This window comes from Dipteris shenzhenensis, chromosome 25 (genome assembly GCF_047967505.1).
Source record: "Dipteris shenzhenensis isolate YYH24624 ecotype China chromosome 25, Dip_SZ_1.0, whole genome shotgun sequence".
Classification (NCBI taxonomy): domain Eukaryota; kingdom Viridiplantae; phylum Streptophyta; class Polypodiopsida; order Gleicheniales; family Dipteridaceae; genus Dipteris; species Dipteris shenzhenensis.
In genome coordinates this window covers 2,272,731-2,295,373 of record NC_141620.1, presented here as the reverse complement: position 1 = coordinate 2,295,373, position 22,643 = coordinate 2,272,731, and the positions used below count along the sequence as shown (strand labels likewise).

The 22,643-nt window shown below is 46.4% G+C and overlaps 1 protein-coding gene across 1 annotated transcript in view; it reads right to left on the bottom strand.

Moving 5' to 3' along the window:
• Positions 1-22,643, bottom strand: part of LOC147885301 (uncharacterized) — a 185,731-nt gene that overhangs the window by 6,239 nt on the left and 156,849 nt on the right. The window contains exons 12-14 of the mRNA XM_087396116.1: positions 19,313-19,470; positions 19,083-19,152; positions 18,741-18,979 (exon numbers count right to left, since the gene is read on the bottom strand). Of these exons, the coding sequence (XP_087252242.1) occupies positions 18,741-18,979; positions 19,083-19,152; positions 19,313-19,470 (467 nt within the window). The remainder of the gene's footprint in view (positions 1-18,740; positions 18,980-19,082; positions 19,153-19,312; positions 19,471-22,643) is intronic.

The following is a 22,643-nucleotide window of genomic DNA, read 5'->3' as shown; positions in this document are numbered from 1 at the left end:
CAGAACATGACAATGACGGGCTACTCATTTGTGCACCCCATGTAACTTAGAGGCTAAAGTCTGAGCGTATTCAGATATTGATCCAAGCACTCTCATGGCTTGAGACTCAACATGACTCAAAGGCTCATGTCTTAGCATGGCTACATGACCAACTCATAGGTCAAGGAATACATCATCATCCTGGAACTCGGCTAGGCTTGATAAAGAGACCCTATCAAAGGCAATACATGGCTCCCACAATACACCCCCCTCCTGGCTCCAAAAGAAGGTGACATGGAGTCACAAACCATAAAACATCATTTTAGGAGGACTATCCAAGGCTGAGAATCTTTATTGACTCCATTACACAGGACTAAGACTCATGAGATTATTACAATCAATTTTTTGGGAACTACCCAGGGCAAAGTACCCAAATACATCAAGCTTCACACAAATAAGAAAAAAACTTGTAGATCTCTCAGATGAGAGATGCTTCCCAAGTAGCTGCCTGCACAAATATGCGCATCCTCCGTGTCGATGCAGATCATGGTGAGGATGCCCTGAAAATATGTCGATATTCTCCATGGGAGAAGCTACCAAGGGCAATCAGCCCATGACTCTCAAAATACAGGGTTTTGAGATTTTAAAAACCTAAAATTTGAAAATTAGGGTTTTTTCTGAAAATTAGGGTTTCTCAAGATTTGGGCCTTTTCTAAATTTCTTGCATGGAGGGCTTCTAGCAGCACTCAGGAAACCCTAGATCATGAAATTCCCAAAAAATACTCAGTATCCAAGCTGAATTTCAAAACTCAACTTTTAGGTTTAAAAAACACAGTTTTGACTGTTTTTCTCAGATTTCAGCATTGGATTTGCTGTTCACAGTGTCGTCCAGCAGGAATAGAGGTGGGTGACTGTAGAGATAAAGGCGGCAGCTGAAAAACGACCTCGACCAAACCCTAAATCGTCAAAACAGTGTGGCGCTTGGTAGAGAGGCCACAAACAGTAGATTCGAGCTGTTGAATATCTGGAAAGTGGCTCTACAATAGTCGCCCAGCCTGTAGGGGCTACTTGGATCTGATTTCCAATGATGAAGTGCCTCCAAACTTCCTCGAATTGCAACAGCCCACAAACTTGCTGAAAATGGGGTCTAGAGCAGTCACCCTAGCTGGAATAGCAGCTTAGAGTGAAGTTGTGGCGACGAAGGGCTCCAAGTCTAGCAGCTTTATCTTCACCAATGGCGGCAGCTCCAAGCTTGAATTTGTTGAAGCAGAGCAGCTCATGGAGAGGCTAAGGGTGAGATGGGGTTGCCTTCCAAGAGGAAAGAGGGAGAGTAGCTCCTTTTTCTTGGCCTCCCTCACCTCAATCCCTTGGAAGAGCAAGAGGGTAAAGGAAGGAGGTGAAGAAGAAGAAAGGGAGGAGGAAGAATGGCTCTGATACCATATGAAGGAACATGGTGGAGAAAGAAAGAAAGAAAGAAATCTTATTAAAGTCTGCTAAAGACTAATGGGTCTATGAGACTGAAGAAAAACCTGATACAATTAGCAAAAGGGTGGAGCTACTAAGAGAGCATCCTAAGCCATGCTAGAAAACTGTAAAGACATAGTCAGTGATATCATAGTACATGTCCACCATAAACCTATGCAGCCATCCTGGCATCATCATCCTCATGTGGAACACAATCTGATCCAATGCTCTCCAAATGTGCCAAGAGGAAATGCTAGCCAGAATCTCCTAGGAAGTGTCCACTGAAGCATGAGAAGCTCTGAAGGGTGTAAATGGTACATCCTGAAGAGAGCAGTTCTCTATCACTTGCCTGCGGACCAAGAGTGCCCAAGAAGAGGGCAAGTAGGGTCAGCCCCAAATCGTGATCTCCACAAGTTCACTACAATCCCTCCATGAATAGAAAGCCAAAAGAAAAGAGTGATCTTTCTATTTTTTAGGGATTTCTAGAGCCTCCTTCAGAAGTTCCTATGCAAATCTTTGGTGATGAAGAAGCTGTCCCAATGGGGGGCTCTGGAGGGAATCCAACCCCTATTGCTCAACTGATTGATGTGGCCGAACCTGGGGGAGACTCCAGCACAGTGCCAAATGCTCGACCAATGGAGGGGCTCTGTATTCCTTTAGCCCCGAAAAGCGGAGAGTAACCGAAAAACCGAGAACATGGTGTGTCGTGTCCATGTCCTCCATTGCAAAGCCATGGTACAAAGGGAAGAGGTACACCAAATGCGGGCCAAGGAGGATGGGACTCTACTCCACTAGTGTCGAGGTAGTATCCTCTCGAAAATTTAGTAGTGGCACATGTTCTCACCTTAAAGTCCGTCGTGTGCTCAAGGGCCCCAACCTTGAGTCACCTAGCCACTCCATGGCGACCTCTCTCCAAAAGGTGGATCTGGGATATTGAGGGTCTCCTCCATACAAGGCTTATATGCCTTGGTATTTGGGCACCCATTTTACTTATGGGATTAGCCCTTGCACATATATGCCATGTGTTGTCTGCCCATGCACTCACTCATGATTGTGCCTTGATTGTGCACATTCTTTTTTTTTTGTAAAAGAAAGGAACCTTCTATTAATGCTTGAAAGATTTCATACAAAACATCAGCCCCGAAGGTGTTGAGTATGGAAGAACTGGGAAAAAGGTTGAAAGAAGAAAAAACCGGCATGTTCCAAAGAAACCCAGCTCACTGCCTAGGGGATCTCTGGTACTGGGGCTAACAGCCAGGTGGGAGGACTATACAACCAGCGAATCCCTCGCAGAGTGAATATGTAAAAAACTCCTGCAGGTCAAGCCTTGCAGAATCGAGCGCGCCTCGTGAAAGTCGACCTAGAGTATGGGGTACCATGCTCCCTCGTGGAGCGGAGGGTGTAGATGATATCTTGGCAGATGGGAACCAAGGTAGCCGAGGGCGGAACCAGATGCTCACCCATCACCAAACTGCATCGAGCAACCCAAATGTTCCACTCTACGATAATGGCTACTACCTCCCATGCGCCGTCCTTCGGAGGAAAATGAGGAATGAGGCTATCAACAGGGATTGCCTCATGGAGCTCTATCCTCTGAATGCTCTGACCCTGCATTTGGTAAGCTGGGGAGACCTCTTCTATCTCCCTCAGTCAACCAAGCCACCATCCCCCATGTGTAGTCCCTGTGAAGCCTCTGCATACGGATCATAATCCTAAGGGCTCCCATCCAAACCCTGGCTATGCTACGACAACTCGAGAGGCAGTGAGGGACCGTCTCCAGAAACCAACAGAGCAACAATGACACTATCCCTCCACCCGCATTTGCTCCAACCACGGGCCGATGGGCAAGCCTCCGTGTGGGCAGCCAGCCTGAAGAAGTAGGAGATCTTCCTTGGCTGCAAACTGTGGACCATAACCATGTCCAAAACCTTGAACGGACCTCTTGGGGCACTCTTTGAGCCAGTCAATGCCTCTCCCTCGAAGGGTCCAAATTGAAGAGTCCATCTGAAGCCTCTTGCCAATCTGTGTGGTGTAGGAAAAGAAGGGCACCTTGTCTACCTGCTCGGCAAGGCCGCCCCTAAAGGGCCAGAATCACTCTCCCGGATCCTACTGGACCTCCCTCAAGGGCCTACCCTCCCAAAGCCAGAGGCGCCATCTGGGGGCATCCTGTTGTAGGATATTGGGAGGATCAATGTGCCACTCCTTCCCCAAATGTCTCACCACTATGATCATCTGCCAATGAATCCCATCTAGACTCCCATCCATATCTGGGTCTCTCTCAATGAGTGCCTAGAGTAGGCCTCCAGGTCCTATACAGAAAAAATACAGAAAAAACCAGGCTACGTGCTGCCTCGCTGCATCATCATTCTCAAGGGGACACCAGTTCGAGAAACTTGACCCAACCATCTGCTGTCTATCCGCACCCGAAGTCCCTCCCACCACGACTCAGGGATGGCTAGGTCAATCTCTCCAATCTGCTACCCTGCCCCTCGCAAATGCACTAAGGCGCCAAGCCTTGCCCTTGCCTCCATGAGTAATCTGCTCCATCTACCAAAGGAGCCGGCGGGTCCACTATCCCACTGTACCCAACCAATGTGAGTCCGTTGTCCGATCATACGCCCATCCTGACCCTTGATCTCCGGGTGCCAAACAAGGGGTTGACGCTCAAACTCTCTCTGCATCGGGGTTAAGCACAAATGAGGCCCCCTGCTAGTATCTGCCAGAACCTATGGAGCCTATGGAGCTCCTCATCAAGGGGGGACCTTCCCTGTAAGGAGGGACTCTGAGAAGATCCATCTGTGTGAATGCTGCCATTGCCCCCCAGTGCGTGGGGTGTTCCTGAGAAGCCCTCGCTGTAAGAGGAGCTTCCAAGGCTCTGCAGCTGGATTTAGGCCGCACACAACCAACTTGCCCAAGAGGGCTCTGCTTTGCATCTCCAGATCAATGATACCAAGCCTCCCAATGCCTGCGGCATGATCACCGTCTACCAAGCGGCCCGGGCTCTAGGATTCCTCCTACCATCCGATCTTATCCAAAGGAACCGTCGGAGCTGCCCAATGCACCCTCTGTGAAAACACTAGCAGGAGGCGATATACCAGGCCGTGGCAAGGACTTGGTTTGCCACAATGGCACGGCCCGCTAGGGAGATTTTGGCCGAGCTCCCCCACTCTTGAATCTCCTGCGTCTCCTTAGAGCCTGCGAAGAAACCAATGGATTTTGTCTAGTTGATCCGTGCACCCGAGGCCTCACAGTAGATAGCTGAGGCTCCACTGACACTCTCCAAGCTCGCTGTGGTGCCCCCTACGTACAAGGCCGTGTCATCTACAAACTAACAGTATAGCAACAGCTCCTCGTGTTTGATTGGGAGCCTCAACCCTGTGAGGCCCGCCACTTGTGATCAAGTAGTAGCCCAAAGCTTCCGCCACAAATAAGAAGAGAAAGGGAGCGAGGGATCAACCCTGGCGAACGGAGCGAGAGAGAGGAAAGGCCTCACCCGTGTGTCCACCGATAAGCATCTGACTAGAGCTCCCCACATAAAGTGCAAAAACTCCTCTGATCCATCTGTCTACGAAACCCAATCTCCGCATAGAACCCTCAAGGAAAGACTACTCCACCCTATCGTAAGCCTTCTCAAAATCCAAGAGAAGGACGGCCAACGATTGTGACTCCTCCCTCGACCCCAATCCACTGCCTCCTAGATCGTGAAGATGTTGTCCAAGATGCTGCGCTCCATAAAGAACCCGGTCTGTGTGTCATGGATGATGACAGTAAGATGGGGCCGTAACCGCAAACTTAAGACCTTGGCAAGGATCTTGTATGCAGTATCAAGCAAAGTGATCGGTCTCCATTGCCGGATGGCTGACCTATCTCCCCCTTTCGGGATCAAACAAATCCACCCCTTGCTCAAGGACTGAGGAAGAGAGCCCATGTGGAAGATCTCCTGGCAGGCTAGGCGGAAAGGGGTGGAGATGATCTCCCAAAAGTTTCGAAAGGTCAGAGTCAAGCCATCCTTGCTTGGACACTTCTGGGTTGGGAGAGCCTTGAGGGCTTCCCAAAGCTCCTCATTCGTGAAAGGCTCCCCCAGACTCCTGCACAAATCCTACGAGACTACCGTTGGAACGTGGTTCCAAACTAACTCACGGGCCACAAGACAAGCTGGAGTCATCCTCTCAGTCTGAAAGAACTGGCAATAAAAACCTGTGGTCATGTCTAAAATCTTCTATAGATTAGTGTGCATGATGCCCTGCGGATCCCATAGACGCTGCAACTACGTGCCTGTCGATCAGGACCCGATGGTCCGAAAGAACTGCTTCGTCATCCTGTCCCCGTTCTGTACCCACCGGGCCAGGGAGGAGCGATAGGAGAACTCAGCCCACCAAATCTCCGTGTCTTGAAGCTCAAGGCGCGCGCTCTCAAACCTGCCAGGAAGCCACTGGAATCCTAGGTCCTGCTCCCTGAGCCTCTCTATGGAGACGAGGTCTCTCCGCAGTGCCCGCTCGCGCTCCTGAAGAGTCCTCCTCCATCTAAGGGCATGAGCCTGCGACTCCTCACTGTTCCTCTAGATTGCGTCGGCCACCCACGAAGCCCAACCCTTCCAAGGTGCCGTCTTTGACTGCTGCCATGACTTGCTGACTCTCCCCATCCTATAGGAGGTCCGAGCACAGTCATGGAGCCCATGCACCTTCCAACTCACTATGGTCTAGCTCATGAGGACTGGGATGTAGAAAACAAGGCTTTCTTGTGAGTGGGTGCCTGTTCTAGAAAGACTGCCTTATGTGACATTGTTGGGTCGAGTAGTCCATGTTTGTACGTCAATGTACTAGGGTGGACACCGGCTCAATGCCAATCTTCGGTGCCCACTTCATCATAAAGGAGACTTCCACCCTAGGAGTATGCGTGATCAATTTTTGCCTCAAGCGGCAATCTGATAGCTCCTACCACAAAACCACACATCGGCTTCTCCCATGTGAAGCACAGCTGAAAATTCACCTCAGCACCACGGCCATCCCAAAGGTCCAATCCCTATGGCCCCATCCACTCATCCATCATGCGTGAAATCTGATCTCCCAGACCCTGTGGAGGCGAACCCCCACAGGGTTGGAGAGGTGGGTGTGTCTGGGAGCCCACTACGCTAATCGAACCCCCTTTCCAGGGTTGCAAGATCACAAGCGTTACCTCCAGGGGTAGAGGATAAGAGTCCAGAATCTCTAGATAATTCCATGGTCCCAATCTCCAGAAATGCCTAGGCTGAAAATTGGGAGCTGCTGACTGGGAGGACGAGCCCCTTCCCTCTGGTCCCCCCCTTGAATGGAGAGAGGAGACGGGATGCTGCGATGAGGAAGCGGAAGGAGGCGGTCTTACCCTTGCCCGCTGGTAGGGGAGTCAAGGCAGGGGAGGGTGGGGAGGTTGAGCAACCTACGTAGGAGGTGGAGGGGGGGGCGGAAGGGGAGGGGAAGGGGAAGGGGGGGGGATGGGTGGTGAGGATGATCATAGTAGGAGGGGCAAGGGGGAGGGGGGGGGGGCAGGAGGAACCCAGGAGGAAGAGGGGGAAGTGGAGAGGGAGAGGGATCTGGCGGGGAGTGGGGCGGGAGGGAGTAGAGACCCCCCTATTGATCAAGCTCGCCGGGGCCCTAAATCTGCTGCTCCTCAACCACTGACGGGCTAACGTCCACAGCTTCCACCATCGCAACATCAGGAGCAAGGGGTCAATGAGGACACTAGATCAGGCTCGCTACTGTTGATACAAGGGTCAATGAGGACGTTGGATCTCGATCACAAGAGGATCACCTGGCTAAGTAGTGGCCCCTGCCGCTCGAGGGATGGGTCTCCACGTATGGGCTCATGCTACTACTGCTCCTTAGATGCCTCTCGAAATCCTCTGTGTGTGTGTGTCGTGTGTGCGCGTGCGGTGTGTGTGTGTGTGGTGAGCTATGGAGCTGTTATGGAAGACAAAAACTGCTGTGAAAGCAATGAGACTGCTGAAGATGGAAATGGTGTGCTCCCCTAGGATGCATGGAGGACTTAATGTTCTAAATATCAGATATCATGTAATTGCAAGGAAGGCGACTATGCTCCATACCTTTTTCTGTCAAAAACAGCCATGGACTTGTATGATAGCATCCATGTGTGTCAACATGAGGACGAATGCTTATGGCCATTGGACTACTGACCATTGGGAGGTTGTCATTGGGAGATTTGTAGGGAAGATTCTTGGATGCCCTTTCTCTACTGCTCTGATACTGGACTGGAAACAAAAGTGCTTTCTAAAGTCAAATGGGCTCCTGATAATCATTCGGGGACAAACTCAATGAGGAAAGAAAGTATTCATTGGAGTGCCATCTTTGACACCCCACTTGCTTTACAGGAACCGGTTAGGGCATATAATCTCATGAAATTGGGAATCAGATACATCAATGACGTGGTAGATGATCATGGTCATGTCTTATCTTTTCCTCAGGCCACTGCCACTTATGCATTGGGAATGCATCACAGATTGATATGGAAGAAAATTGCTGATCTCTTGCACCCTTTTCTACCTATTCCCCCTGTGGCTAACACAGACAGGCTCATGGAATGGCAATTGTACCCCTCTGCTACATGCTCTCGTCCTATTCCTCTGCATGTTTTGACCTCCATCAAAGTCTACAAGCTTCTTCAGCCTGCCCCTTGGATTCATCGATATGCTAATACTCTGTGGCATATCAGGCGGCCCCTTTCATGGTGGCGAAAAAATCTCCGACTAATATGGAGGTGTAAAATGCCTTTGAAACAAAGACTTTTTCTTTGGAGATGCATGACCGGCACACTGTCAGTGGGAATCACACTTGCTAAACGTCACATTGCTTCACCCACTTGCTTACAGTGTCACGCTCCTTCAGAGACTATCCCTCATTTGCTTTGGCATTGCCAGTCTACTCGGAACCTCCTGGGGAAAATTTCAAATCATCTTCGCCTCCGTTTCCCAAGTCACATATTTGGGAAACATTTTTGGTTATTTGGCAGATTTAGGACGCCTTTATCTCAATACTCACTCTTTTTCTCATGGGTGAGATATTGGGCTCTTTGGACAATCTGGGAAGAGCATAATCTGGCATATTTGGGCCGTCAGTTTCAAAAGTCATATGAATCTTTTAGAGCCTCATTGTGGCAATCTTTATATGATGCCTGCCATGAGGGTGATATACATGCATCTTGCATTGAGCTTTTCTTTTTATGCTTCTAATCTGAGGAATACTCTCCATCTTGGAGACTTTCCCTCTTGTAAAGTTATGACAATATAAATACACTGCACTGGATTTTACCCCAAAAAAAAAAAAGTGTGTGTGTGTGGTGTGAGAGAGAGACGGGTGTGTGTAGTGTGTGAGAGAGAGATCCCATGCTAGCCCTCGTGCTCCTACGCTGCAGCTGCTTGTTTCTCCCTCAGTTTTTGATGCCCTCGAGGTTCCGTTTGACGCCCGTTTTGTGTCCGTACGCTCTGTCAAAAAATTCGGAAGGAAAAAAATGCCATACTGTCAAAAGTCCGTACGATTTTGTCCGTACAGCCAGGGAAAACCCGTACAATTTTGTCTGTATAGTCCGTACAGTTTTGTCCGTACAGTCAGGGAAAAATCCATATAGTTTTGCTGTTAGAAAATTTTAAAAAATAAAAATAAAAAATTTTCGTATTGTCAAAATTCCGTAGGATTTTGTCCGTACAGCCAAGAAAAATCCGTACAGTTTTGTACCTGCTGTGCTTTTCTCCTTGTAAAGCATTGCTGCTTCCAAGCCTTTTCCTCAACTCGAATGGTGAATTATTCCTATGAGAAAACCTTTCACAAAGACAAGTCGGTTTCCAACAAGAAACAAAAACAGGTGATGGATTCAGATGATTCCCTTCATGACTCTGCTGAGGCTCAACTTGTTTATGAGGTTATGCATGAAGGGTTTGAAGACACCCGCACTTCCCACCACTGGCATTCTGGTAGAAGTGGATGATATAACATCGTTGCCCTGTTTGGGTAGAAGTTGTGGATTTTCCTCAATGCTTGTCTTCTCTTCTACCTAAAATTGCTGCTTCCCTCAGTAAGGTGGTATGTCCACCGCGACCCAATGGAAATTCGAATCGCTTCTACATTTTGTGGGATACAGATCATCCCACTCCAGCTTCATATTTGGTTAATGTGAATAATGTTTCCATGGGAAGTGCCTTTTACAAGCTCAAGTGGGCGCTGTTTGCAGGTGCTTGCTTTGAATGCAAGCAATTTGGGCACATGGCTTCACAATGCCCTTCCTGAGCTCCACGGATGCCAATGCAAGCTGAAATGGTTCCTTAGGCTGATGCTTCACCTAGGACAGAGGCTTGGACATTGAGGTGGAAATGCAAACGTAGACAGCCCGTTAGTTGCTGTACATACCTGTCCCATAACTATAAATATGCTTGATCATCTGAAGTGTGTTACTCTCAATGTACAAGGAATGTGTGATGGTCGCAAATGGAAACTGGTGTGGATGTATATCAGGCAATTGCAGCTTGATATAGTTGCTTTGCAAGAGCATAATCGGCATATGTATGTTGGTCTGATAGGCCATTTTGCTGGTTATTATATCTTCTATGCTGGAGAGCACTCGTTTTCTGGTGTGGCTTTTTTGGTAAAGCACGACCTTCAACTTGTTGTGGCCCTCAATGATTGCCATGGTAGATGGATTATTGCTGAATGCCTTGTTCAAGGGGAAATTTTTGAATTTGCATCGGTTCATGCCCCCCAATCTTCTCGTGATAGAGCTTTGATCTGGGCTGCCATGCATACTTATCCATGGCGACAACATGCCTTCCTTTGTGGCGACTTTAATAATGCCCCTCAATCGGGTGACAACACCTCAGACCACACTCATATGTTGGCTTTTGAAACACAGGCATGGTCTGATTTTTTGTTTCAATTGCGCCTAGTTGATCTCTGGAAGGAATTACAGCCCATGCTTCTGGGCTATACCTTTCAGCAAAATGCTCAATCTTCTTATCGTGCACGCTTGGACAGATGGTATCAGGTTGATCCACAGCAATGTGATGCCTTTACTCGTCAAATTTGGGTTAATCATGCTTTCACACATTCGGATCATGCTCCTCTTTGGTTAAGGCTTTCCTTACATGAATTTCCCACTGACAGATTGCCTTGCCAAAGGCTTTTGCTGATTAATAGTAGTTATCTGGAGCATGCTGACTTTAAAGCCTTGGTCTCTGATGCTATTCAACCTCTCTCTCGTTGGATACACATTGGTTTGGATTATGCCTGGCAAGCTTTGTTGCTCGGATGCAAGCAGTTATTCGAGATTATGGCAAATCCTATATGCACGCCACAAGGGATACTGTAGCACATGCCAAATTTACTTGTTAGAGTTTGACTGAGCTTGCTCATCTTTGCCCTTTGTCTTCAGAGGAAAGCATGCTCTTATGTCAGGCTCAATTCTCTCTTCAATCCAATGATCGCAGAAAGCTTGCTAAATGGGAAACCCGATCTAGACAACGAGCTTTTTGGATAAAGGCTGCTCTTCCAAGCAATTTTTTAAGAGTTTACACTACAAAAGAGAGGCTGCCAATATCTATCGGATCCGGATGCCTGATGGTTCTTGGTCAACATCTCATTTAGAGCTTGCTGATTTATGTGTGCAGCACTTCTCCACTCATTTTGGGCATGTGGATACTCTTTCTCCTCGGGTCGTGTTTGCACATCAGCTTCTTTTGCAGCATATTTATCCAATTCTGTCTGATGCTCAGGCTTTGGAACTTGAACATCCCTTCACTAAAAGGGAATTGCCTAATTCACTGAGATCCTATGGCAGACGAAAATCTCCAGGATGGGATGCTCTCACTGTTGAATTCTTTCTTGCATTCTGGGATCTTAAATTCACCTTGCTGCAAATGGTAAATACAGCATGGAAAAATCAGCGGATGCATGTGTCATGGAAAAAGGATCTTCTCAAGCTGATTCCAAAGAAGCAGCTATGTGATTCACTTGGTGATTAGAGGCCAATCACCCTCATGCCAGTCATTTACAAGATCATTGCCAAAATGGTGGTTGATCGGATTAAAGGTTATTTGCATGATGGGTTGCATCCCTCCCAATATGGCTTTGTTCCACGTCGCCATATCACAGCTAACATTGGCAATGCTTATATTGGGATTGAATATGCCAAATACACGCAGCAGGATGTTCTACTCTTGCAGGTAGATATTGCAAAAGCCTTTGACACAATTCAATGGGATTTCATCTCGCAAACTATGCGAGCTTTGGGGTTTGGACAAAAAATGCAGCAGGTTATTTACTAGCTTTACAGAGATAGCAATGCGGCTTGCATTCTTTCTGGGGATATCTCTGATGAGTGGACTCTTCGTTGTTCGGTCCACCAGGGATGCCCTCTCAGTGCTTTACTGTATGCCATTGCTACTCATCCTACGCTGCAATATATTGATCATCTTGTGGCTACAGGATCACTTCATGGCTTGGAATTGGATGCTTATCGCAGCATGGTTGCTCAAGCTTATGCTGATGATTCTTTCTTTACCCCGAAGAATACGCCCCATGATCTTAGTGCCTTGATGCAAGCCCTCTCTGTTTATGGTTTGGCAGCTGATCTTCATGTTAATTTGCAAAAGTCTAAGCTCCTCCCTTTGCATTCCAAAGACTAGCATAGTCTATTATGACCCGGGGATATCATTCCACCCACTCACTTTGTTCGTCATCTTGGTTACCCTTTGGGGTGGGAACTCACTCACCGACAACAATTGGGTTTTGGCTAAGCTTCGGAAAAAGCTTGATTATTGGAAACTGGCAACCTGGCCTTTGCACGTTCGTCTTCGACTAGTGCAGTCCATCCTTGTCGCATATATTCAATTTTACTTGCCATTGATCATGTTCACTAAGGCAGATCTTACATCTTTCATGTCTGTCTTTATAGAAATCTTCTGGCGATCCAAACATGGCAGAAAAAGTCTCACGCTGCTTTCGATGCATCACATTTGTTCTCCCAAGATGCATGGTGGATTGAACATCATGGATATTCATGTGCATATTCTTGCCCATAGGGGGAAAATGTTGATGCAATTTCTGCAAGGTGATCAGCCTTGGGCTCTTATGATTAGGACTCTGGTCACTCATATCAGTATTTTTGCGTTTGGTCATTGGCAACTCGATTAATGGGATTTCTTTTTTGGGTGCACTGATGGCAATTTGCCTGGCTGCATTTTTGTCTCCTGCTTGCTTCTTGACTGGAAGCATGTTCTTTCTCATCTGGAATGGAATGGACGGCAATCTTTGCTTGGGAATTCTTTGAGAGCTGAAAGCATTCACTGGTCGAAAGTCTTTCAGCCTCGCTTGGCTTTACAGGAACCTCGACATTCCTACTTTATCTTGTTTAAAGGCATCACCTCCGTTGCTGATGTTATAGATGATGCTGGTACTGTGCTCCCCTTTTTCTAGCAGCCACTACATATGGATTGGGCTCTCATTATCGTCCTTTGTGGCGACAAATTACTTCTATGCTTTCGCCTTTTGTTCCAATTCCTCCTTTGTAACTCCAGGTTCGGCTGGAAGATTGGACTTTGACTTCTCCAGGGTCCTCTTCTCGTCCTTTGAGGCTATCTCAGATTACTGTACCTACATTGTATAGAATCCTTTTGCCTCAACCTTGGGTTTCAGAGAGAGGTGATTCTGTTTGGCGAATGCATGTGGTGGAGGAAAAGATTACAGCAACTTTGGGCCTATAAAATACCGCTTCAACAACAGGTTTTCTTTTGGTGAGTTCTTTTGGGAGTGTTTCCATCTGGACAGCTATTAGCTCATCGACACATTGCTCCTGCACTTTGCCACAAATGTTCTGCTTCTTCGAAGAGTGTGTCTCGCTTATTTTGGCATTGCCCGTGCTCTCGTGAGTTTTTTTATCTGCTTCAACAACGCCTGCGAGCGAGATTCCCATCTATTCCGTTTGGAAAGTTCTCCTGGCTATTTGGGTTTCATCCATCCAAACCGGAGTTTCATCTTTTCTCCGTTTGGGTTCTCTACTGGGCACTCTGGACTTTATGGACATATAGGAATTGTAAAGTCTTTGGTGATCCTACTTTCTCTCTGTTTGGCTTTTTTAGGCGTTCTGTGCAGCAATCTTTCTTTGATTGCTTGCAGACCCGCTGCATAGATCATGAGGTCTTTTTGGCATACACTAAAATTTTCAGTTGATGTAATTGTAGCACCTTATTTTGAGGTTGCTACTCATATAATATAATCAATCAAAGATTTCAAAAAAAAAAAGAGAGTGTGTGTGTCTAGCCCTCTGCCTGTGGCGCTTTCAAGCATGTTTGCTTGGTTTCTTTTTGTTTTTAACCTGGGTCCAGTCCCCTTCTGAAGGGGTCACCCAGGGGGTCTGAGACTCCTGTTGCTCCTGTCTGGGGGGCGCTGGGCTCAGCCTGCTGACTCTGCCTGCTCTGTGGAGGTTGGGAGAGAGGAGCTCGGCCTTGGCCGCAGAGGCAATCTCTGGCTAGATGACCCATCTGTCTGCAACGAAGACACTAGCCTAAAACCTAGAAATCTTCACTCGCTGGCAAAGTGTACTCCCTTCAAGGGTCTCTAGGAGGATCAACTTTAGGAGGGACTGGAAGCATGTTCTTTCTCATCTTGAATGGAATGGACGGCAATCTTTGCTTGGGAATTCTTTGAGAGCTGAAAGCATTCACTGGTCGAAAGTCTTTCAGCCTCGCTTGGCTTTACAGGAACCTCAACGTTCCTACTTTGTCTCGTTTAAAGGCATCACCTCGGTTGTTGATGTTAGAGATGATGCTGGTACTGTGCTCCCCTTTTCTCCAGCAACCACTACATATGGATTGGGCTCTCATTATCGTCCTTTGTGGCGACAAATTACTTCTATGCTTTTGCCTTTTGTTCCAATTTCTCCTTTGGAACTCCAGGACCGGCTGGAAGATTGGACTTTGACTTCTCCAGGGTCCTCTTCTCGTCCTTTGAGGCTATCTCAGATTACTGTACCTACATTGTATAAAATCCTTTTGCCTCAACGTTGGGTTTTAGAGAGAGGTGATTCTGTTTGGCGAATGCATGTGGTGGAGGAAAAGATTACAGCAACTTTGGGCCTATAAAGTACCGCTTCAGCAACAATGTTTCTTTTGGCGAGTTCTTCTGGGAGTGTTTCCATCTGGACAGCTATTAGCTCATCGACACATTGCTCCTATACTTTGCCACAGATGTTCTGCTTCTTCGGAGACTGTGCCTCGCTTATTTTGGCATTGCCCGTGCTCTCGTGAGTTTTTTGATCTGCTTTGACAACGCCTGCGAGCGAGATTCCCATCTGTTTCGTTTGGGAAGTTCTTCTGGCTATTTGGGTTTCATCCATCCAGTCCGGAGTTTCATCTTTTCTTCATTTGGGTTCTCTATTGGGCACTCTGGACTTTATGGACATATAGGAATTGTAAAGTCTTTGGTGATCCTACTTTCTCTCTGTTTGGCTTTTTTAGGCGTTCTGTGCAACAATCTTTCTTTGATTGCTTGCAGACCCGCTGCATAGATCATGAGGTCTTTTTGGCATACACTGAAATTTTCAGTTGATGTAATTGTAGCACCTTATTTTGAGGTTGCTACTCATATAATATAATCAATCAAAGATTTCACCAAAAAAAAGAGTGTGTGTGTGTCTAGCCATCTGCCTGTGGCGCTTTCAAGCATGTTTGCTTGGTTTCTTTTTCTTTTTAACCTGGTTCAGTCCCCTTCTGAAGGGGTCACCCAGGGGGTCTGAGACTCCTGTTGCTCCTATCTGGGGGGCGCTGGGCTCGGCCTGCTGACTCTGCCTGCTCCAGTGGAGGTTGGGAGAGAGGAGCTCGGCCTTGGCCGCAGAGGCAATCTCTGGCTAGGTGACCCATCTGTCTGCAAGGAAGACACTAGCCTAAAACCTAGAAATCTTCACTCGCTGGCAAAGTGTACCCCCTTCAAGGGTCTCTAGGAGGATCAACTTTAGGAGGGACTCTGGGCTCTCAACCACCAGTCTGATCCTCGAGACCCTATCATCTGCTATCACTAATGCGGCCAAATCTGGCGGAGACTCCAGCATCGTGCCAAATGATCGACCAATGGAGAGGAGGCTGGCTCTATATTCCTTTGGGAGCCCCGAGAAGCGGTGTACTCCCTTCAAGAGTCTCTAGGAGGATCAACCCTAGGAGGGACTCTAGGCTCTCTACCACAAGCCTGATCCTGGCGACTCTGTTATTTGCTACCATTGATGTGGCCGAATATGGCGGAGACTCCAGCACAGTGCCAAATGCTCGACCAATGGAGGGGAGGATGGCTGTATATTCCTTTAGGAGCCCCGAAAAGCGGAGCGTAACCGAAAAACCGGGAACATGGTGTGTCATGTCCATGTCCTCCACTGCAAAGCCATGGTACCAAGGGAAGAGGTACACCAAATGCGGGCCAAGGAGGATGGGACTCTGCTCCACTAGTGTTGAGGCAGTATCGGGGGAGCTCAACTGGATGAGGAAGATGCCTCTTCCATAGATGGTGACCTCTTGAATGTGGTCACCCTCTAGTGCCAAGCTTGGCTGGATCCACTCTCGCACATGTCTCCTTGTGGGTGGGAGGCCCACAATTCTGCCCAGTTGGGTTTAGGCTTCTTCGCATGTAGTGGTCATCGAGCTCATACCTGTGGGGGCTAGGGAATTGTCTTCTCAATTCCTCCAAAACTGCCTTCTTCTTTTCCTCATCCTAGTTTTGCCAATTAAGTGTTATGTCATTCTTAAACTGAACTACTTGTTGTACCTGATGGTTGTCGGCTGGAGAAAGGACCTTAACAGCTGTGGGATTCAAGGGTGCTGCCATAGAGCCCCTCTGGCCAGACCAAGGGTCACCACCAAGATTTTCTTTCTCCGAACAAGCACAAAAGTTCCTGCTGCAGGGAGAGAAAAGATAAAAACCTGGGTAGGGAGCGAAGAGGAGGGGCGGGGTGAGGCGGAGAGATGCCATAGGAGCAACGGAGAAGAGGCAAAGAGAGGAGCAGAAGAGGACAGGCTTAGGGAAGGAGGGAGAAGGCGGGGAAGGAGGCAAGAAAGGGGTGGTGGGGCAGCGGGGGATGGCAGGGAGGAGGGGACGAAGAGACGGGGGCAAGGAGGTGAAGAATGTTAAGTCCTGCTCTCCTTCACTCATGAGCATGGAAACAACATCATGAAACTCAAGTGCATCAGAGTTCAGCCTAAGTATGGTAAAAATCTCGGAATACTTAGGTGGGATACTTGCAAGCAAAATAGCTTTTGCATCTTTGCTTTCCACTCGAACATTCAGGTCTTGAAGTTGTGTTATAATTGCCCTCATGCTATTGAGATGGTGGCCAAGGATTCACCTTCTCCCATTTGCAAAGAGCTCTTGCTTTAACATGATTTTATAATTTTTTTACCCTCGACCCGAACAGAGTTTCTAGGATGTTCCAATTTTCAGCAGCTGTCTTAGAAATATCAACATGATGAAAGAAGTCCACTCCTAAAACACGTCCAAGAAGCCCTAAATCCTTTTCATTTTTAAGTTCCCAGGCTTGCTTTCTCTCCTCATTACTAATAGGCTTCTCTTCTATTCCAGAGATACAACCTCCCACAATCTTTTCTCCTAAATAAGAGATGTACAAAAAGCTGCCAAGAGGGGAAATTGCACCCATCCAACCTTACCACTGATGACTCAGGCAAGTCGGTCTTGGAAGATTTGCTCCACAGGTCCATCTTTACTGTTGTCGAACAGTGGGAGGGGCATCTTTCCAACCCTATCTAGTATCTTCAAACCCTTTAGGCATAACATCGAAAACCAACTGTGCCTCTTGAGAGGTGAAAACAAGGTCATCCTGACCCAAAGCCTGCTTTTGTTTCTTGTTTTGAGCCAGTCTTTCTTTGCCGAAAGTTTTTTCAAACTCATAAGCTGCCATCTTATCTGAAACAAAAGAAACGTCCCAAAATCAAAAAGAGCATGGACTTGGAAGCAGGATACACACAGCGAGACAAGCTTTATATCACAGAGAAAGTGAGATAAAGCCTTAGACTTACAAGAAGAAAAAAGGGGTGAACAAATGAAATATTTCACAAGGTAAATAACGAAGGAAGAGGAGGCAGAAAGAAGGGACTGCAGCCCGCAAACCCACACACACAACCCACACAGCAAGATACAGGGAAAAACAATAAAAAACAGGCGATGGAGAGGGACGTGAAAGAAGACGAAGGCTAGCAAAGGCTGGAAAACCGATCACGAGCATAAGAGAGCCTGCAGATTGTCACCAAGGTTCACCACGAACTGGCTGAAGGAAAGCGGACAGCAGCTGGCAGCCAATACGAAAGGCTGACGATAAGCTACGAGGGATCCCTGCAAATCACGGCACCGAAGGCTGGCTCCAGCAAAGCCCCCCCCACACACACGCACACACGGGCATGCGCATGCTATCCTCAAGTCATCCTCTACTAAGGGCCTATGATAGCATGTGCACACCCTACAAAATTCTAATGATTATGGTCAAACTTAAGGCTATGATCTCCAAGACTTCAAGTCTATCCGTACACAGGGAGATCTATGTACACTATAGAGAGCCAGTCAAGATAGTCTCCTCATATATATACATGGAGATCACCTTTTTGGGACCTGACTCTCCAGGAAGACACCTGCTCAATTGATAGACTTGCCAACGGATATGCTTTCCTAGGGAGACTACAGTGTCAAAGAGTCGTACACACTTCTTGGATATAGACTGTCACCCCATTTTCACTCACTAAGCAGATAATGCTACATATCGTGCTGCTTTTTGGGGACCAAACATTTGTGAGGACCAGGAGTGGATCAAAATAGTAGATGATGCTCTCCAGCATGGTTTGTTGCAAACCCTAGCTTCTAGAAATCCTAGAGGAGTTGCTTGCTGTCACCCTTGATTGCAGGAAGCCTCAAGGAGAAGGAGCAAGCTGTCTGTGCTAGTGTATTGTGAGAATTTGCAAGGATGGATGAAGCAAGGGTTCCACTTCTGTCTGTCAGAATGCACATGTAACAATGCTCGCCACTAGCGAGCCTTCCCAAGCAACCCGTGCTCTTCCTGGAAACATTGACTCTACCTTTGTTGAGATCATATCCTCTAAAACCATGCTTCCTGCCACTAATGGACATTTATGGCAGCTCTCTGAGATGTCAAGAGGTCTGACATGAAGATATCTAGAAGAGATGTAAGGATGAACATTGATTAGAATTGTTCCAAACTGCAAAATACCAAAAACACATTCCTTTTAAATATTCAGGAACCACAATGCTACTTACATGAGATATGTAAAGATATTTAGTCTGAGATTGGCATCTTTCATCATCTGCACAACATATTTAGCGCGACGCACGTCCTTCTCCTTGGCACAACTCTCTAGCAGAGCCTCAAGAGCCATCCTTGTTGGTCGAAGTTTAAGCCTTTCGTACATTGCTTCCACAAACTTGAACTTGTCATCCAATTTCAGCTGCACGACATTTTCTTGCAAAGTAGATTCCCTGACATCCGTTTGGAAAACCTTCACAAAAATTGCCCACATTTTCCACGTGAGTAAGAGCAATAGCTTACTGAATCACAGGATATATAAAACTTAGCCTTATAAACCTCAGAAAATAGATTACCTGTAGGCAAAGGGTCTCTGCATCCCCAATGTTCTCTGTTTGTACCTTTTCCAGAAACGTTACTGCCTTTCTGATCAAAAAATTTGCATGCATTTTCTTGAACAAATGAGTACACAAAATCAGTGCTCACTGCTCCTGTGTAAATGGAAGGTAGGAAAGAAAAAGAGAGGAAAGTGTGGGGCCCAGTGCATGGGAGATGGGAGGCACAGTAAAACTTGAAGGATGCTTACCCGAGTTCATTGTGACGGATGAAAGAAAGAACAACAGTGACACATGCAGTGCTGATTTGTTCTTCTTGTTGTACTTGGCTCTTTACTTTCATTGACTTTCTGAATGACTCAAACAATATTAACAATTGAACAAGATCCCCAGCAATTCCTACTGCACTCTGTGTCACAAAAAACCATCTTGCTTTTTAATGCCTTGCATAATACAATGGCAAGGTTTGCTCCATTTCAAAATTTATGTGGCCAACTCAATGAGCAACTGAACTATACAACCGTACTAATAAATTTACAGAAACATACAGCCCAATGTTACTGCATTCTTACTGGCTCCATATAATTGCAGACACGTACCGATTGTGCTTGATGTCATTTCTACTTGTAACAAGAGCAGAATCAGAAACGAAACAAATGTAGAACATCCTCACAATCAAATTAGTATCCTCATTGATTGAGATGTTGGCTTGTTAGGGCTCCCCTTTCTATCAAGTTTACTGAATACGTGAGTTTGGACCTACATGCATTATGAAAATGTACATTCTGTTATTTTATGAAATCCTGTTCTTAGTCCAATTGAAATGGAAGCATCTCCCACAGCCCCCTCTCTTCCCCGAAGGATACAGTTTTCAGCTCTATTGTTACATACATTCTGTGGCATCCTCAATTTGGTCTATGTCTCTCCTTTTTGAGAGGTTCTTTTATCGCTAACAGAAAAACATTATGGTCTCTGTTATATGGCAAGACACCATCCCCCTCTCCCCAAGAGAGACACCCTAAGCATCCCTCGGCCTGCTTTTGGAGGGGATCCACCTAGCAAGCTTTTTCTCAGCAACCAATAATGTCACCTTGTCTCAGCTGGCTTCCTCGGACTGTCTGCAATAATGTCACCTTGTCTCAGCTGGCTTCCTGGGACTGTCTCCAATATCACAAAAGTCTTCCCCCCTTATCTGTAATCTTAACTAGGGCTAGACACAACCACACATCACTGCCAAACTGGCAAAAAATTATCCCACTCAAATGACACTTGACTTAGTGCTCATCGTGCAGAGGGAAAGCTGATGTCAAACTCCAATAATCCAGCAAGAACCAGGTGGTCAAGGTCAGAATCATTGTGAACGGTTATCCTAACACAGACTTATTATCAATCATAGATACAAGGGGCAAGTAGCCCAAGGCACAAAGAGCTAGCCAGTACCTATCAAGCTGTGAGAATTAAAATAATAAATATCAAGAGGCTAACTTTGAGATAAATATGTAATTTGGCCAGCTATATTTGTCAAACTATACCATAGGAAAGTGTACTAGTGTAAATAGTACTTCAAGACACCGTGCAAGATAGTGACTTGGGCATGGGAAATCTACAGGGCCAGCTAGGTCTAGCCAGATAGCAAGGGATTAATAAATGGATAAGAAGGCTTGGGAAGGGGATAGCTCGAGGGATATTTGGCAGGTCATATGCTAAGTCATTTGTCCTTTGCATGCTTTGGCAGCTTTCTAGAGCAAGCTCTCCTTTATGCTATTGTTTTGTAATCCTAGGGACCTCAACGAGTTGGGACTTCCTGCATTTGGTATGAGAATCTCAAAGTTTTGATTGGGAAGACAATAGATGTTGCTGTGGAAGTTGTCATTTGCAACAAGTTTGATCACAAGTTTGAAAACATGTGCTTCATTGCAGCTGTCTCTAGGGCATGGCTGGAGGAAGATCATTTACACATAGCCATAGCAATTCTTATGAGTGATTTGGAGGAATGTTAGCAAGCTAGTTCGGGTAAACGTACCATACTAAATTTTTATACAGTACAGTATGGTATGCGTACGGAAAGCTCTTTTTGGGGGGTTGGGGTGCGTATTTAAAATTGGAATGTGGCTGAAATGTGTCCCCTGTCCTTTAAATGTATACCTATAACTATACAACACACCTAAAAATCCATTTTCTGCTTTCGACCAATTTGGCACTTGTTTGTGTACACCTCTTCCCATCCTCATTCTACCTAAGGCTGCTTTCTACCCCTTCCTGCAGCCCCCTCTGCACATCCTCTCGTCCAAGCTGTATACACTCCCATGGTCCACACAGGCCCATAGATTGTAGAGAATAGACTCTAAGTCAACATACTTGATTTTGTTTAGCACAGTTGTAATGGTTGCTTATGTTTGAATCAAGATTTCGTAATCAATTATTGCATACCAATCTCATGCAGGGTTTTCACATGATTACGGTAGTCGAGTCCTAATACTATTGATATAAATTTCAAGTGGAATCACAAGTTTGTGTCCCAGTACAGGACAATGAGAAATTCTGTTAGTGAATTGCAACCGCTGGCGAACGAGGACCAGAAGCTGAAGTAGCGAAGCCTATTGGTATCAGGGCCACTGACCATCACATACAAGATTGGGCGACAGTGGCCTGGTGATCTTGTAGAAGCGATCGATGCCAGACGCTCCATTTGTACGAATTGTGAACGTACCATGACCAGACGATGTCACAAGTGTACTGTGGTGAGTGTATGGTGGACTCGTTTCAAAACAACCAATATTGAAAAGCAAGTCTCAAGTTTAGGCACACATAAACTTTACACTTTTCAGAAATGATGACTTGCTTGACACATTGGTATCTAAAGAGTCTGCAACTACTTGCCTTGTATGAGGCCCAAGACAGCGGCCTAATATAGCCAGGCCAGTCGGAGAGTGTACGAGCCAGCTAACGTCCTCGATCAACTGACATACAGCCCTTGGAACTTGCACATCCTGGATCATTCATGGACCCCCAATGCTTGATATGCCATGCATTGCATGGCCATGTCCTTTGCTCAAGCATGGATGGCTGAAATGAACACCTACCCTCCTTTGCTTGCTAGCTTGTAGGCCTTACATGTTGAGCATCTAGATCTAGGAAGGTGCCCAAAGCATGGAGCATTGAACTAGCATCTCCCTCAATGTCCAATGTTTGGACTACGATGGAAGTTCGATACCAAGCTCATAAGTACTAACACATCTCCCTATTTAAAGCTTTAATAAAGATGTTAGATGCATTCTCCTTGGTTGAATAATAAACAACACTGATGTCTCCTCCTATAAATTGGTATTGAACCTCGATCTGCTTTGTTAAAACATAGCTGAAATTGCGATAAAAGTGTGGTCCTTGCAATTCAGAATGGTAAAATCATCCTATATCTGGACATGCTTAAAGCCTATACGGGAAGTCAACCAAAAACTTCGCATAAGTACATTCACCTATTACAAATTGTACCATTGAAATAATCTATGGGAAAGTCTTACCTATAACTATTAATAGATTGACCCATAGAGTTGAGGCATAGAAACCTAATAAGAAAAGAAA